The 15,019-nt window shown below is 51.4% G+C and overlaps 8 protein-coding genes across 8 annotated transcripts; 4 read left to right on the top strand and 4 right to left on the bottom strand.

Moving 5' to 3' along the window:
- Window positions 1-1,747: 1,747 nt before the first annotated feature.
- Z517_03917 (uncharacterized protein) lies at window positions 1,748-3,095 on the top strand (the record flags this gene model as incomplete). The annotated part of the gene is made up of 5 exons (XM_013429248.1): window positions 1,748-1,825; window positions 1,882-2,244; window positions 2,410-2,652; window positions 2,712-2,886; window positions 2,941-3,095. The coding sequence occupies 5 exons, from the start codon at window positions 1,748-1,750 to the stop codon at window positions 3,093-3,095; spliced, it is 1,014 nt and encodes a 337-aa protein (XP_013284702.1).
- An 831-nt stretch (window positions 3,096-3,926) lies between these two features.
- Z517_03916 (18S rRNA biogenesis protein RCL1) lies at window positions 3,927-5,150 on the bottom strand (the record flags this gene model as incomplete). Its single annotated transcript, XM_013429247.1, has 1 exon — window positions 3,927-5,150. The coding sequence occupies one exon, from the start codon at window positions 5,148-5,150 to the stop codon at window positions 3,927-3,929; it is 1,224 nt and encodes a 407-aa protein (XP_013284701.1).
- Window positions 5,151-5,612: 462 nt separating this feature from the next.
- On the top strand, window positions 5,613-6,246 carry Z517_03915 (3-hydroxyanthranilate 3,4-dioxygenase 1; the record flags this gene model as incomplete). The annotated part of the gene is made up of 2 exons (XM_013429246.1): window positions 5,613-5,641; window positions 5,700-6,246. The coding sequence occupies 2 exons, from the start codon at window positions 5,613-5,615 to the stop codon at window positions 6,244-6,246; spliced, it is 576 nt and encodes a 191-aa protein (XP_013284700.1).
- A 17-nt stretch (window positions 6,247-6,263) lies between these two features.
- On the bottom strand, window positions 6,264-9,278 carry Z517_03914 (uncharacterized protein; the record flags this gene model as incomplete). The annotated part of the gene is made up of 1 exon (XM_013429245.1): window positions 6,264-9,278. One exon carries the CDS (start codon window positions 9,276-9,278, stop codon window positions 6,264-6,266), a length of 3,015 nt encoding a protein of 1,004 aa, XP_013284699.1.
- Window positions 9,279-9,703: 425 nt separating this feature from the next.
- Window positions 9,704-10,657, bottom strand: Z517_03913 (uncharacterized protein; the record flags this gene model as incomplete). The annotated part of the gene is made up of 1 exon (XM_013429244.1): window positions 9,704-10,657. One exon carries the CDS (start codon window positions 10,655-10,657, stop codon window positions 9,704-9,706), a length of 954 nt encoding a protein of 317 aa, XP_013284698.1.
- Window positions 10,658-11,404: 747 nt separating this feature from the next.
- Window positions 11,405-12,422, bottom strand: Z517_03912 (uncharacterized protein; the record flags this gene model as incomplete). Its single annotated transcript, XM_013429243.1, has 2 exons — window positions 11,405-12,344; window positions 12,403-12,422. The coding sequence occupies 2 exons, from the start codon at window positions 12,420-12,422 to the stop codon at window positions 11,405-11,407; spliced, it is 960 nt and encodes a 319-aa protein (XP_013284697.1).
- Window positions 12,423-12,770: 348 nt separating this feature from the next.
- Window positions 12,771-13,145, top strand: Z517_03911 (uncharacterized protein; the record flags this gene model as incomplete). The annotated part of the gene is made up of 1 exon (XM_013429242.1): window positions 12,771-13,145. One exon carries the CDS (start codon window positions 12,771-12,773, stop codon window positions 13,143-13,145), a length of 375 nt encoding a protein of 124 aa, XP_013284696.1.
- A 259-nt stretch (window positions 13,146-13,404) lies between these two features.
- Z517_03910 (uncharacterized protein) lies at window positions 13,405-14,409 on the top strand (the record flags this gene model as incomplete). The annotated part of the gene is made up of 1 exon (XM_013429241.1): window positions 13,405-14,409. One exon carries the CDS (start codon window positions 13,405-13,407, stop codon window positions 14,407-14,409), a length of 1,005 nt encoding a protein of 334 aa, XP_013284695.1.
- Between the last annotated feature and the right edge of the window lie 610 nt (window positions 14,410-15,019).

Below are 15,019 nucleotides of genomic sequence, written 5' to 3'. Positions count from 1 at the left end.
GATCTCTGGGCTTCGACTGTGCCTTCACCGCCGTATTCTTCGATCCTAGTCTCTGCCTGATCTTTCCACTCCGTCAGAGCAAACCGAGACAGTCCAGAACGATGACGTTAGCTACTCAGTAAAATGGCCAGAAGAATCTCCCACTGTCAGAGATGCGGGACAGCAGCGTATATGTATGGACAGGGAACAGGACAAGCACCTCACGGGCGGGCCGGGTACCAGAATAAAAAAGCAGGGCAGCAAAGGGTACATGCCAGCCACCGCCTTGCCTCTGCATAGGGAAAAAGCCCGCCAGTGCCATCACTTGGTCTGAGTAAGGTAAGGCCCATTCTAGGTATCACAGTGGCTCTGGCTAGCGATCAGAGTTTCCAAAAGCCGGTTTAGTCAACAGCTCGTGTTCTGTCTGGAACGGAATAGTAGAGCTCTACTGGCTGCAAGCCAGAGTATAGGTCAGCAGATTCCATTGCGGACCACAAACAAAAGATGACAAGGAGCGAATGGACAGTTGACAAGGCCGAGAGAGCGGTGGAGATCGGCTGGAATTGTGACAAGGCTTGCCTGCATCAAGTAATCAGGCACGCATCCGAGTTCCGGCAGGTCCATGCATCTTATGTTGGATGTGCTGATGGGTCAATTTTTGGATTCGTCCGCCACTTGCTCCGTTGTTGAGTTTGCGGCAATAAATAGCTTGTGCAAGTATCACTCTGTGCGAGCATAATGAAGAGGTTGAGGGACCACATTAGTACAAGGAGTCGTCATTGATTCTTTTTTGTTCAACTCCTCTTTCGTCCCGCCTTTCTTCTGCCCCGCTCCCTTATGCGTATCTCTACGAGGTATACGAGGTACATATCTGGCAAGTCTAAGAGAGTGGTGGATCCATACACTACAATTCCAGGTGTAGGTAGGGACTCTGAACAAAAGGACGGCGGTGACATTCTCCAACACTGCTCTCTCGTCCTTTTCTCATGACAGAATTGTGTTACACAAGGTCATCCTCTCGGATGTTATGCCAGAGACCTGGTTGTGTCATTATGCAGAGCTAAAGGATCCAAAGCTTTTTCACAAGCTCCGAAGCCTCGTCGCCAGCATCCGGGCGTCCCGGGAAGGCCGAGTCACGGGATTTCGCCTTGATTTCTTCCGATGTACTTTCTCCTATTGGCTACTGCGTCGGGCGCCAACATCTCGGCGCGAGCCAAGGCGGCTGGGCGGGCAGATGGCCAAGAAGTGTTACTTGCACTCAGGTGAAAGAATTTGCAAAAAGTGTATTAGAACTACTATATCGATACACTTAATCTAGTACGTGATCCTCCATACGACCTGGCTTGCGTCGCAGCTCGGTGCATCGCAATGTCACGTGACACCGAAGATGGCGGGCTAGTGGGGTAGAGAATTAGCCGGGCGCGTGCTGGGCCGCTCTCAAAGCCAGGGCGTTCTCCCCCTCTATTCGTCCTCGTACCTGAAACACAGTGTACCTCCTCTCGAAACAGCCTGGCTCGACGCCGACCTGGAGGGAACAACCCCAAACGCTTCATCTATTGGATCATACAAAAGTTTGAGGGTCTCCCGTCCCGTCGCTCAATGCCCGACGCCGGGTCAAGCAAGTATCTAGTGCCACACTAGATACCTGTTTGAAGATGATCAGGCTGAACGCAGGTTTGCTCCAAAGGGGATTGTATCCTTGGGATATGATAGCACGGTCTGTATTGTATGGATTTCCGCTAGCCTTACTGATGGGGTTTATAACACGATGAAGAGGTTCATCCGGCAAATCAAAGGAAAGCGCCTTCGAAGCAGAGACGGAGGCGGGCAAACAGGCGCTCTGGATGTGTTAACACCATTGTCACATCGGCTGCTGTGCGGGACGCTGATAACTATGCCCAGGATGAAGCATCGAGTGTTGAACAGGAGCGATTACCTCCAGAACTGCAAGCTCTGGCAGACGATTCCCGCCGCTATGGGCTCAGAAGACTCCCCTCACTACCAGAAACACCTATATCTGACCAGACTTACGAAGTCAGCATTGTTGCCGTGCTCGGTCTCGGAGGTGATTACTACAGGACTTGGGCGAGCCGCGATCCCCAGACACCGACCTTGTGGCTTTCACAACTTCTTCCGAAAGACTTGGATGGCGCACGAATTTATTCCTTTGGGTATGAATCTGCACCAGCCTTCAGCCGCTCCGTGACAGGCATCAGCGACGCCGCGAACGACCTACTCCATGGCTTAAAGTTTCTGACCGAGCAGGTGAGCGAAACTTCACAACTCGGGACGGTTATCGAAAGAGGTACCACCAAATCTCTGGATATGAAGCATCAAAGTTGACAGGATGTCGTCGTAGGCAATGGTCATGGCAAACTAGTTTGACTATTTTGCCGATGTTTTGCGCGCAACCCGGTTGATTGTGTTTAGGGTACGCCACATAGAGGGAGTCAGATCGCAGCGTTGGCTCCCCTGGCAACATTTATCAATTTCTGGTTGAATCTCTCATTCACCTCGAATTTTACTGGTTCGATGAGGCTCGATCTATTCAGCATGTTGTCGCGAGATTCGGCAAAGCTCGATGAGGTCAACCAATCATTCAAACGAAGAGCCGCTGCCATGACCATTATTTCGTGCTACGAAAGAGTGATACCTCCTGGTTGTTCTAAACTGGTGAGTCCATTTCGAGGCTGCTGAAATCTTTTCATATCGTGTGCTGAGAAAATCTGGAGGTCGTTGAAAAACAATCTGCCATTCTTGGACTACCGGAGGAAATCGAGATCTCTATTCAAGCCGATCACATGGCCATGTGCCGCTTCTCGTCAAGGAATGATCCTGGTTACGAACCACTGGCGCGAGCCATAGTCTATGCTGTGAAGCAGATGACGCCAGACACCTCGTATCATTGTACGTCAATATTCCTAGCCAGTGCTGAGGGAGAGGCTAAAGTGCACATGAAAGCTTTCACAGAATCGGAAAGTAGATACATGGCGACGTTAAGCCGACAACCTGATGTTCCTATTGATGAGCCCTTGCACGGTACTTGTGTCTGGTCCGTCTCACTCGAGAATATCGCGATTGGCCGGCCGAACCTAAGCCAGCTGTTCTGTGGTTGACAGGCGATGCAGGGTGTGGCAACACTGTACTTACCAACTTCCTTGCCCGAGAGCTGAGAGACGGCGCGGCACCGAGCTTGACAAAGGGCGAGCAAGTCTGCTGCTTCTTCTGTTCCAGGGACATCGAGTCGCAAAAAGACGTACGGTCTCTTCTGAGAATGCGACAGGCGCCGAAGGCCGATCGCCGTTGTCATACGCCGCGGCAAACGGCAACGTGCGTATCGTAGAAATGCTTTTGGGCGACAATGAGGTCAGGGCGGATTTGCGGGATTCGAAAGGGAGGGGCGCCATGGATTGGGCACGGATGAATCATCAGGACGCAATCGTTTCCGTACTATCTGAACACGGTTTGGAGTAGCAGCTTCTTTCTTCGAACAGGGTGTCGTAACACTCACGCTCCTCGCCGGCGTGTTGGGAATAACTGTGGTTCTGTGTCTGGCTTTGTCGCGGGTTGATGAATGACTGGTCGACATGTCCGTGCTTTTGCTGACCATGGCTGCTATATTAATGAGCGTGGGGACTTGGACGCCGTGTCGAGCTATCAAATCCGTCGCTGGCATCCTTCTGTCCTCTCGTCAGCAAGGCGCACTTTCGACGCCGTGCTGACGTCGCACATCTCGATCAGAGGAATATCTGGCGCCTCCCAGCTGTGACTTCGTCATAAGACCCGGGACCCTGGTGGCAGGTGGTCGGGAGGCCGATGCTGCATTCTGTCGGTTTGCGAAGCTGTAGCGAATCTTGTCTTCTCTGAAGGACGTCGCATACCTAGAGGATCTGATCGTGCTTAAATCGAAGGTCAAGCGCCCAGTGGGCACTATGAATACCATGTCTTCAACCGATTTTCCGCCCGACGTTGCCCACTCCTCTGCCCACAACACTGACCAAGAGCTGTCCCTCTCCCTTCCCACCTTCGACATCTCGAATTCCCCACCCCGCCGAGCCAAATGCACTCAGATCTCTTGCTAATTGAATCGTATGCTCGTTGGCCAGTACATCTCGCCCCACCTGTATTCTGCCGACATCCTCAGAGCCCATGGTCATCAGGGTGAAAACGGTGTCGATAGACTCCAGACTCACACATCCTCCTCGCTCGATGCTCTCGAGGAGCTGGAATGCGCTCATCCGTCCAATATCCTCGGGCGGTTTCCCTCCCTCCGGAGGGCTTGCTGAGTCTGCAGAGTACAAACATCCGGACGAAGTCTCAGCCACCAGCGACAGGCCAAACCCGAGCCCAACCTTCCTTTTGGCATTTGGGTTGTCTTTTGTCGGTGCAGGCACCAGAGTGGCACTGCTGACGTCCGAAAAGATATAAATGTCGCCTGCAAACTGGTTCAACACGCCCCTCGCTGCCTCGATCATTCTTGCATTGTTCTGTCCACTCACGCCTGTCGAATAAGCCACGCCTCTGATCCGCTTCACTCTCCCTGAATTGAGCATATGTAAAGTCTTGGGCAGCCGCACTTGGTGGCCGAACACCAACTGTACTTCTCCCGCGCCACCCATGCCCCTGGGGCCAGGATTGGACCGTTTTAGAATCCTCAGCTCAATGTCTCTCTCAATGCCAAGCTTCGCGTAGAGAGGCAGAATTGCTGTTCTGACGGAGTCCACGCTCATATCCCCCCACGTTTCTGGGGTCGAACTCGTGATCACGCCGGGACCAGTGAACAAGATGTTGAACTTGGCCTTGCTGAAGGGCGCCAGCAGGCACATCGGAACCAAAAAGTAGGCCAGTCCTCGTGTGTTCGTGGCAGGGATCTCGTGTCTCAACACGCCCGAGACGCCGTCCGCTCCACTGCCCGGCGCCGACCCAGTGATCAACCCGGGTTTGTACAACAGCACCGTGCCCGTATACGAGATTTCAATGTGTGAGCCATTCGTGACTGCTTCGAGGAGTCTCAAGAAGGAGATTTCGTGTGGCCCCAGCCCTGGGTTGGTGGGTGAATTAGGACGGATTTGATCGATGCGGATGGGACGACCAAGCAGCGTAGAGAGGATCAAGCGCGAAGTCAGGGATTTGTGGGAGGAGAATCGGAGGGGAGGTCGTGAGGTCGACATTTTTGGTATAGGAGAGTCAAAAGATCCAGGGTCAGCTCATGTTTTTTGTGAGTGCGCCAGTTTCATGTGTCTGCGCTTGAGAATGGACTTTCTCTAAACATTCATCAGAAAAAAAAAGTCCAACAGGCCGCTTCTCCGCAGCACGCCAAAATTTTCTCCGCAGTTGGACTCGATCTGATTTCTCCCGCTGCTTTTTGCCTCTGACGTTAACCGTCGGCTTCGATCAGCATTTGACTTTTTCCCAAGACCTACTCACTGCTACTGTATATTCGCGGGCCGCCGTCCTCTGCTGCCTACATTAGTAAGTCAGGAACATAGCCGCATTCGATGAAGGCAGCCAGGAGTGCGCCTAGATATATCCCAGTTGGTCGTACACAGTTCAGGCTCTTCGCTGCTACACGGCTGTGTGCACGTCAATTCCCTCTCAAACTGACCCAGTGCCACTCCAGGAGCCACTCCACCATGGCCGCCGCGTTAAATCTGCCCAAATGGTACCGAGAACAATTGAGCAGTTCTATGTGGTACGGCTTCTCGCTGACGGTTTCTCAGGCTCAAAGATAACTCGCACCTGCTCAAGCCGCCCATCAACAACTACTGTGTCTATGCGCCCTCGTCCTCTACTGGTGGCCTGACAGTTATGGTTGTCGGTGGCCCGAATGCTCGAACAGACTACCACATCAACACCACGTCCGAGTTCTTTTACCAGCATAAGGGCTCCATGCTGCTGAAGACCATGGACACCTCAACCACACCACACACGCCTGTCGACATACCCATTCATGAGAACTCAATGTTCCTCCTTCCTCCCAATACTCCGCACAACCCTGTCCGATTTGCAGACACCGTGGGCGTTGTACTGGAACAGCCGCGGCCAGAGGACTCAGTTGACACGCTAAGATGGTATTGCAAGAGTTGCCATAATATTGTTCATGAGGCGAGCTTTCACCTCACGGACCTGGGCACCCAGATCAAGGAAGGAGTGTTGGCGTTTGAGAACGATATGGACGCCCGGACGTGTAAGAATTGTGGCACGGTTGCGACGTCGAAACCAGCACCAGGTGAGATTCAACAGCCTCCGAGATTCCCAGATGAATGAGCAAGTGACACGGGTGGTCATCCGGTCCCAACCATCAAGGACTTTTCCTTTTCTTCTACAGCATCTGCTGCAGATTGTTCCTGTATCTTACTTTCCGCGGCAATCTGTTTGAGAACATCTTCTGCAACTTTGATTGCTGCTGGAGGCAGTCCGGCCAACTTTGCAACCTTCAACGCATGAGACTGTCTATTGATGCCCCTCTTCAATCGGTGCAGGAACATGAACGAGCCATGTTCATCCTCCAGCACATCAGTACAATAGCAGCCCAGTTTGGACCATTTTCGTGTCATATCTGCCAGGCCATGAAAATGGGTCGCGAAGAGTGTTCGGCATTTGTTGATGTGATAGAGGTGATACAAGCTCGCATATCCAACGGCGGTTCCGTCTTCCGGGGTCGTGCCTCGCCCTACCTCGTCCATGATCACAAATGACTTGGGAGTGGCGTGCTTCAGAATCGTTGCTGTCTCCAGCATCTCCACCATAAAGGTAGATTGGTCTCGAAACAAGTCATCCGCAGCCCCTATCCGACTGAAGATCTGGTCCACAAGCCCGATCTCAGCGTGGACGGCTGGCACGTACGAGCCGGCCTGAGCAAGTAATGTAAGCAGAGCATTCTGCCGGAGAAACGTACTCTTCCCACCCATGTTGGGTCCTGTCACCAGCCACATTCGCTCCTTGTGGTCAAGGACGAGATTGTTGCTGACAAAAGATCTACCTTGCTCTTCTAGCCCTGCTTTGACTGTAGGATGCCGGCCCCCGATGATTTTGTGCTCAGTACCGTTGTTGAGGAGAGGTCGAACCCACGATTGCTCCCTCGCGAGGAGGGCAAAGCCGCATGCAACATCTAGTTCGTCCATTATTGCCGCATTGCGCCTCAGTGTTACCAGGTTCTTGATGACAAGCTCCCTCAGCGTTGCAAAGATTCGCTTCTCTTCCTCGCGGATGTTTAGAATCGCTTGGTCAATCCGGCGGCCCAACCGAGTCCAGTCGCCCAGATAGAAGGAACGAGTACTCTTGGAGGATGAGACCATCTTGGCATGGAGTGAATCCAATTTCTCTCGATCAAAGCCTGTGGCACTGCGAATATGGCAAATGTGGCCGAGGCCAGGTGTGGACTTCAGCATCAACGTCGGCGCTGAGAGTTCCTCTCGCAGCCTGTTCGCTAGGTGAACTTTCTCTGTCTGGAGCGAGTCCAGGTCTTCGTGTAATCGGTGCAGCGTCTCACTAGCATCGCGACGCATTATCCAGGGCTCTTCAAGTTCGATCTCGTCCTTCTTTTGATCCTCCAATTTGCTGCGGGCTTTGACAGCCTTGGGCAATAAATCCAATTCCTCTGGACCACTTTGCAATACGACATCATGTGCCATGGCCGCAACACTTGCTGCTTCGTCTTCTTCAAGCCGATGCTTCTGCATGAGGCCTTGTTCGTCAATAGCCGAAGAGATCCGAGCCTGGAGCTCAGCTGGCCCTTGCAGCTCAAAACGCTGCAGAAGCTTCCGGAGAGGAAGCACCACATGTGCTTGGTTCGTCCGGTTGGTTTCTGCCAGGTTCAAGTCCTGTTCCAACGACTGTAGAAGATCATTCGTCGCGACGGTTTCGGTTATGGCGCTTGCTAATGACAACATGTCATCCGCATCTCCTTTGTTCAGCGCAAATTTCTGAACGATGCGTTGGACATCGAATGTTCTTCGAAGTCGGAAGATCAACGACTCCGCAAATTCCTGGTTTTCAACGAAGACTGTGACCAAATCGAGCCGATCATTAATTTCACCAAGCGAGGCCGACGGGGATGTGAGGCGGTCTCGTAGAAGGCGTGCACCACTTTTAGTTGAGGTCCTCTTGACAGCATGAAACAAACTCCCCTTTCCAAGGCCGTCTCGGGCGGTTTCCAAAATCTCCAGGCCTCTGAGACTGTTACGGTCAATGTTCAGGATAGCCTGTATTTCCCGTTGACGTGGAGGCTGCAAACGAAGCTGTAAGCCCTGCAGCCGATGGCGAACATAGTCCAGAAGTCGGTGCCCAGCATGCTTTTCTGCCACGCTGAAACTCTCATCTGCGTTTGCAGGCACGGGAGATTCGAGCATCTCATTCCATTCGGTCATGGATATAAAATCACTATCTGTCTCATGCAACGTGAGTAGTCGATGGTCTCGGCCGACTATATTCTGCACCTCATTTTGAATTTCTTCGGGAATGTTAGAAGGCAGAATGATCTCCCGGGGATCAATTCTGGTCAATGCTGACGACAATGAGCCACGACCTGTGATCTGCGTGTAGAAGTCGCCAGTAGATAGGTCCAACCAAGCAAGACCGAGCTTTTGCTCAGGCTCTGGTTCTGGAGCTCCCACACCACCATTGCTTTGCTCGATCATGACAGGCTCCGGGGCAATCGATAGCAGGAAGTTGTATTCGTACGGATCCAGGAACTTCTCGTCAATCAACGTACCCGGGGTTATCACTCGTGCCACCCGACGATCGTGTTTGAGACCACCGGATTTGACCTTGCCAGAGACCTGGACCAGGAATTCTTCACATATAGCCACATATTTGTTGAGATCTTGGACAAGCATTTTCAAGAACCTGTCCAACTGGAAAAAGGGAAATCCCGCCATTGCGACAGGCCCTAGCTTGGTCTGCTTGTGGCCGACTTTGAGATTGAGGAGAGGCCCATATTCTTCCGCCTGTTCAAAGTACAACTCGTAGAAATTGCCGACTCGGGTGAGGAGGACGCAGTTGTCAAATTTGGCCATGTTAGATCTCGCACCCTTGAGGACCGTCGGGTACTGGGGCTCATCATCGGCAAGTAAGTCAGGTAGGGGTTCAGCCTGGATCGTGCCCTGTTGTAGATCTTTCACTTTCTTCCTTGACACCGATTTTGCCCCCCTCTGTTGGCCTCGAGCGAGCCATGGTTGGAAGGTAGGCTTTACGGTTTCTCGGTGCTGCTTGTGGCCCGTGAGGAGGGTCCGGGGACGAATGATGCTCTCTAGCAATCGGAGGTCTCGGCCATGGAGTGATTGAATGAATGGTCGCATTGGGTCACTCTGGATGCGGTCAAAGGATGATTGAGGTCAACGCGCTCGACGCGTAAATTGCTGAGCGGAATAAACGCCGCTTTTAGGAAGCTTCACAGAGGAAGAACGATGCAAAGAGATGAAAAGCACTCCGTGGCTGCAATACTGATTCAATGGATGGAATCTGTATATATTCATGCGTCCAGTCCTAGAGGGAGCAATTGGCCTTATTCGCAGCTCGCAAAGGTGAGCAAAAGCAAGTTGGGTGAACCAGATATTCAGCGAGAGAATAATTGAAATTTACTGCAGACATGATGAAACAAAGGATGTGGGTGTAGGTCCGTAGACATGCCTTCATGGCTGTTTACATATGGGGTTCTTTTGAGTCATTTCTTCGATCTCATAATGTCGCTCTCGTCCATTGGCCTCTGTCATGCAGCATCGCGTCAATCGACATATCTCTCTACAAACTCTTCACCCCAGCCCTTTAACTCCATTTTCAAGAGACCCCCTCTTTCGACCTCCTCCCTCTTCTCACACAACTCCTCAGCATCCCAATTGGCCCAAATTAACCTTCCTGTGAGGAACTTCGCATCAGTCTCAGCTTTAGCGGCAGCCCAAACGCACCAGGACGCTGGTAACCGCACATCATCCTTCGCCATGTCTCGCTGTCCTTTTCTTGCCATTGCGGTCGGGATTTCACCAGGCTGTAGGTTGAACACGACGAGGTCATCGGGGTGTTCGGCTTGGAGGAAGCAAAAGATGTGCAGAGCTGCAAGTTTCGAGGCGGCGTAGGCGGAGAATGTAGGTATCAGTGGTGGAGGTAGGTGTGCAGCACCAGTCGAGATATTGATGATGACGGGCTTGGAAGCTGACGAGTCGTGTGGTCCCACCGAGGGCACTTGTGCTGGTGGACGGGTCTTTAAGAATGCTTTGATGACAACGAGAGCGCCTTTGACGTTCGTCTCGAAGCATTGCCAATAGTCTTCAAGCTCTGATTCCGCAAGGAGAGAGTGACGATCCAGATACCCTGCGTTGGAGACGAGAACATCAATTCGGCCCAACTTTTTAACGGTCTGGGAAAAAGCATTATCCATGGCCTGTGCAGATGCCACGTCGGCTTGGAATACAAGGCACTGGAAGTCGACGCTACCTCTAGCCTTGGCTGCTTCCTCAATCTCGACCTTCGCGCCATCAAGTGCGGATTTGGTCCGCCCTGTGATAACGACAGCGCGTACCTTGGCCACTGCAAAGGCGATAGCTGTTGCTTTGCCAATTCCAGTTGCACCGCCAGTAATGAAAACAGCCTTTCCGTGAGCCGATAGAGAAGGCTCCAGAGGATCGATGGCAGCGTAAGGCGAGTGATGCCATGTTTTGGTGAAGGAAGGAAACCTCGACATGGTGCGTTTGAGTTTGCGAGGTTGAAACGCTTGAGAGTCTTCTTCCTAGTCGGTGGCAGATCACGTCGCACCTTTTGCGGTGGGTATACTGGGAGGACTGTTTTGTATCAAACACTCTAGGTATTTCGTGAGGATGTGCTCTGATTTATACTCGAGCCGCCGTATTGGTGGGACAATGTTGTTGCCGCCCAGTATATGCAGTAAGCTGGAGACCTTTGAAAAGAGGGATGTCGTTACACCGGATATCGTGAGATGCCTGCAACATCTAGAGCCGGTCGCGGTGAGAAACACCAATGTCCAACGGTTCCACGGACAGTAGGTCAGAGCACAAACATCAGAGCAAGGCTGCATACCTTGAGTTAGAGCCAACATGACTATCCCCAATAATCATACTCTGCGGTGGAATAGTCCGGTCACGGTTCGGACGTGAGCCAATAAGCCACAGGGGAGAGTAAGCCAGCCTCGAATGGCCGAATTCGGCATGGCCCATGGACACGGGTACATTTGGATAAGCCAACTTGTACAAGTATCTGCGTGTTGTTGCTCGAGCAGCTGCTGGTGTTTGATTATGATTGCTGATTCATGAGACACTGCCCACAGGCGCATTGATAGGGTCCAGGGCCTTGTTGAGTGCTCAGAGGTATTGTCAACACGGCCTAACAAGAATGTCGATTTTCTGGAGCTCAAGACATGTCCTTGTAAGCGGATTGGAGGCCTCAGGTGTCCTTCCGTCCAACGTCTAAAGGACTATTTGTGTCGGGCATTCGCAGGGATCGAAAACCCTCGGGTCATGAAATCGGCATCCCTTGGATTCTTTTCGTCTGATTTCTTAGAGTACAAGGAGCTGATATTTTCGTTCTCACGCCTTCTCTTCTTCCTAGCTGCTTCCTCTTCCATGACTCGGGCGGTAAGACTGGCGGTTGCAGCATTCTTAATCCCATTTGGCAGATTTGTTGTCGAGTTCCCTGCCTGGCTTGTCGCAGGGAGGGAGGTGTTGGACGGTGTTGATTTCTCCTGCCCATTGGTCCCCGTTGCTTTCTGTTCCAAGGCTTGCTGCACTTGGTCTGTTTTGCTGTGACCATTTGCCTTCCGCTTCTTGCTCGCATTGGCCTTTTTCAGAGAGTGCGAGAGTCCCAGAGACCTCAGGGCCTCGATCCGCTCGATCACCCGCGCTTTGTCTTGCTCAGTGCTTGGAAGTATAGGGATAACATCCCTTTCCTCATATGGAGTGCCACACTGCACACATTTCCCCTCGCTCTTCATCTCTTTGATGGCCTCTTGTGAAAATGCATGACCACAGGGAACGAGGTAGACTGCTTTGGTATTCGGGCCCAGTTCTTTAGATGTCACAGGGCAGATCCATCGGTCTGACTTGGTTTTGTCATCGTGTTCTGCATCAAATTGCACTTCGACTACATCCTTGAGACTGTTGATCCGACCTTGAATAAATTTCTCGTACTCTTGTTTGTCCACAGAGCTGGCTTCGGCAGGGAGCAGAAACTGAATAATGGCGTCCTTATTGTAGAGATCGCCTGAGTAATCTGAAACGATAGGCTTGACGAGGGGTTTGTGGGAGACTGGGCAGGTAGACCAACGATGAGCAAGGTGCTCTTTTTGCTTGTCTCTGAGTTCGGAGGCAGTTGGATTCCGCGCCGCTTCCTTGACGAGTTCACGCCGTGTTGGGATGCTATCAACGGTCAGTACATTGTACATCGATATCTCACGACTATGGAGGCTGAACTCACCTTCCTCCGTCATTGCCCATGATGTTGATGACTTTGGGGCGGGTGGTTTTCGTGAAGAGGAGTCAAGTTAGCGATGTGACATGCCTGCTAGCCTTACGAGGTACAGTAAAGTTCATCGGTTGGGGTGTGGGTAGGTGGCAACAGGGTCTCCACAGCCTTTCCACCTTCCCCCTCCCCCGCCGCAGCCTCTCTGCCTCTCCCAAGCGCCACCCAGACCAACTAACAATACTCGCTACGAATTAATTTGCCAACAGGGCCTGCCAAAGAGGTTACCGAAGAGGGAATGCAGTTTCCCCCTCGCGCCACAACATGATTTGTGTCATTCATCCACCGCCTCGGGAGATAAGACGTCGGACATTCAGCATAACATGAATACGCAGCAACAGCTTCAACATGACTTAGCCATCACTCCAAAAACAGCCAATCTCTTGATCCAACTTGGTTATACATCATATCGCGACCTTCGCAATCTTTCGCCAAACCAGATCGTAGCTCAGCTCAAGACACTCCCTGATATTATGCCCGCGCAGGCAGAGCAATACCGACGGGGTTTGCGAAGGATGGTCTGGCTAGCAACTCAAGATAACCCCAGGGCGCAAGCTCAGTTATATCCGAATTGGACCCAGAAAGCGCTCAAAGGGCGTGGTTTGTGGAGAGACGATATCGATTACGACGGGCTTAGCGGAGATGAAGTCAATCAACTCCATCATGAGATAAAAGACAGGGAGTTTTCGATTGGCTAGGCTTGAAACCTCTTAACAAACTGGCGCCAGAACGCAATAAATGACGTGAGGAGTCCTTCACATTCGATTTTGCAAGAACGACAAACCTTGTTAAACGGACTTTCTACCGACAAATGCCGAGCTTTTATTACCGTCGCTATAGAATGTATAAAGAGTCTTAATGCTGCTCGCCAAAACAAATCCTTTCAAGTCACTTCAGCCACGTCAAATCTTCCTATCTACACTTTTTCGGAAACGTTATCACCAACCATCGAACAACATGAGAGTTCTCCTGACTGGCGGATCTGGCTTTATCGCCGCCCACTGTGTCGACTACCTGCTTCAGCGGGGCCACTCTGTTGTTTTTACCGTGCGCTCGCTAGAAAAGGGTCAAAAGATCTTGAGAAATCATCCTGGCCTACCAAAGGATAAACTCAACTACGTAATTGTTGGCGACATCGCACAAGAAAATGCCTTTGACGAGGCCGTCAAATCAGATCCTCCCTTTGAGGGCGTTTTGCACACGGCATCGCCATTCCATTACAACGTCACCGATCCAAAGAAAGATCTGCTAGATCCTGCCATCATTGGTACGACTGGAATCCTCAAGGCTGTCAAAAAGTACGCGCCTACCGTCAAACGCATAGTTATCACGAGTTCTTTTGCAGCGATTATAAACCCATCGTCGCACGAAAAGATCTACAGCGAGAAGAACTGGAACCCGATTACGGAAGAAGAAGCCATTCAGAACCCAGCGAACGCATACCGTGCGTCAAAGACCTTCGCTGAGCGGGCGGCATGGGAGTTTGTCGAAAAGGAAAAGCCCAACTTTGACATTGCCACCATCAATCCACCACTCGTCCTTGGCCCCGTTGTGCACTATCTCAATTCTCTCGATACGATCAACACTTCCAACGAACGAGTCAGAAACATGATCCAAGGCCGGACCAAGGATACTGGTCTTGCTCCTTCAGGCGTCTTTATTTGGGTCGACGTTAGGGACGTCGCGCTCGCTCACGTCAAAGCCTTGGAAGTTCCCGAAGCAGGTGGCAAACGATTTCTGACAACAGCAGGCCACTACTCCAACGCCGACATTGCGCAGATTATTAAGCAGCGCTTCCCGGATCTGGCTGATAAGCTACCCGACAAGATCGAGAGTGACAGGCCACAAGACTGCTATCAGTATGACAACTCGAGAAGCAAGGAGGTGCTGGGCCTGAAGTACCGGAGCCTGGAGGAAAGTGTTGTGGATACCGTCAAGTCTTTACTCGCAGTTGGTGCTTAAAGCTCCAGTATCTATCCCAACAGCACGAGAGTCAGGCTCCAATATAGTTCAAATGGTCGAGATGTCGGACTCTCCTGCTGGATTTTCTGTAAGACTTGGGACTGAGTAGATAAATATCCATGTAAAAGCAGTCTTGTTTAACGTGGTCGTGGATTTGATGGCTAGAACGTTCATTCTTATCGAAGCCAAAAAAGAGCAAGGCATGACAAATATACAGACAAGGACAAGATATATAGAAACTGCCATCTCCTATGCTCTAGTAGACAATTAGGTAGACATACTGATTAGATGAGAATAAAAAATGTTGCCCTATAGAATTGAAGCAATAGTAAAACCGTCAAGCACCCCAGACCCGCTTATAACCCATCTATTTCTACGAAACTCGCATGTTATAAGATGTCCTTTGTCCTTTTTGGATGATTCCCATCCGTTGTCTGAATCCAGCGTATCAACTCATGGTCCGTCTTTCACCCGAGCAATTGAGTGATGACCTCGAAGAGAGTGGATGTAATACAGACGTTGATCCTCCCGAAATTTATCCAACCAATCGAACACACCTGCGTGGGCTCTGTAACCCCGGGGGGCACCCTTTTCTGCAATCTCCTCCATG

This window comes from Fonsecaea pedrosoi (genome assembly GCF_000835455.1).
Source record: "Fonsecaea pedrosoi CBS 271.37 unplaced genomic scaffold supercont1.3, whole genome shotgun sequence".
Lineage (NCBI taxonomy): Eukaryota > Fungi > Ascomycota > Eurotiomycetes > Chaetothyriales > Herpotrichiellaceae > Fonsecaea > Fonsecaea pedrosoi.
This window is presented reverse-complemented; position numbering and strand designations above follow the sequence as displayed.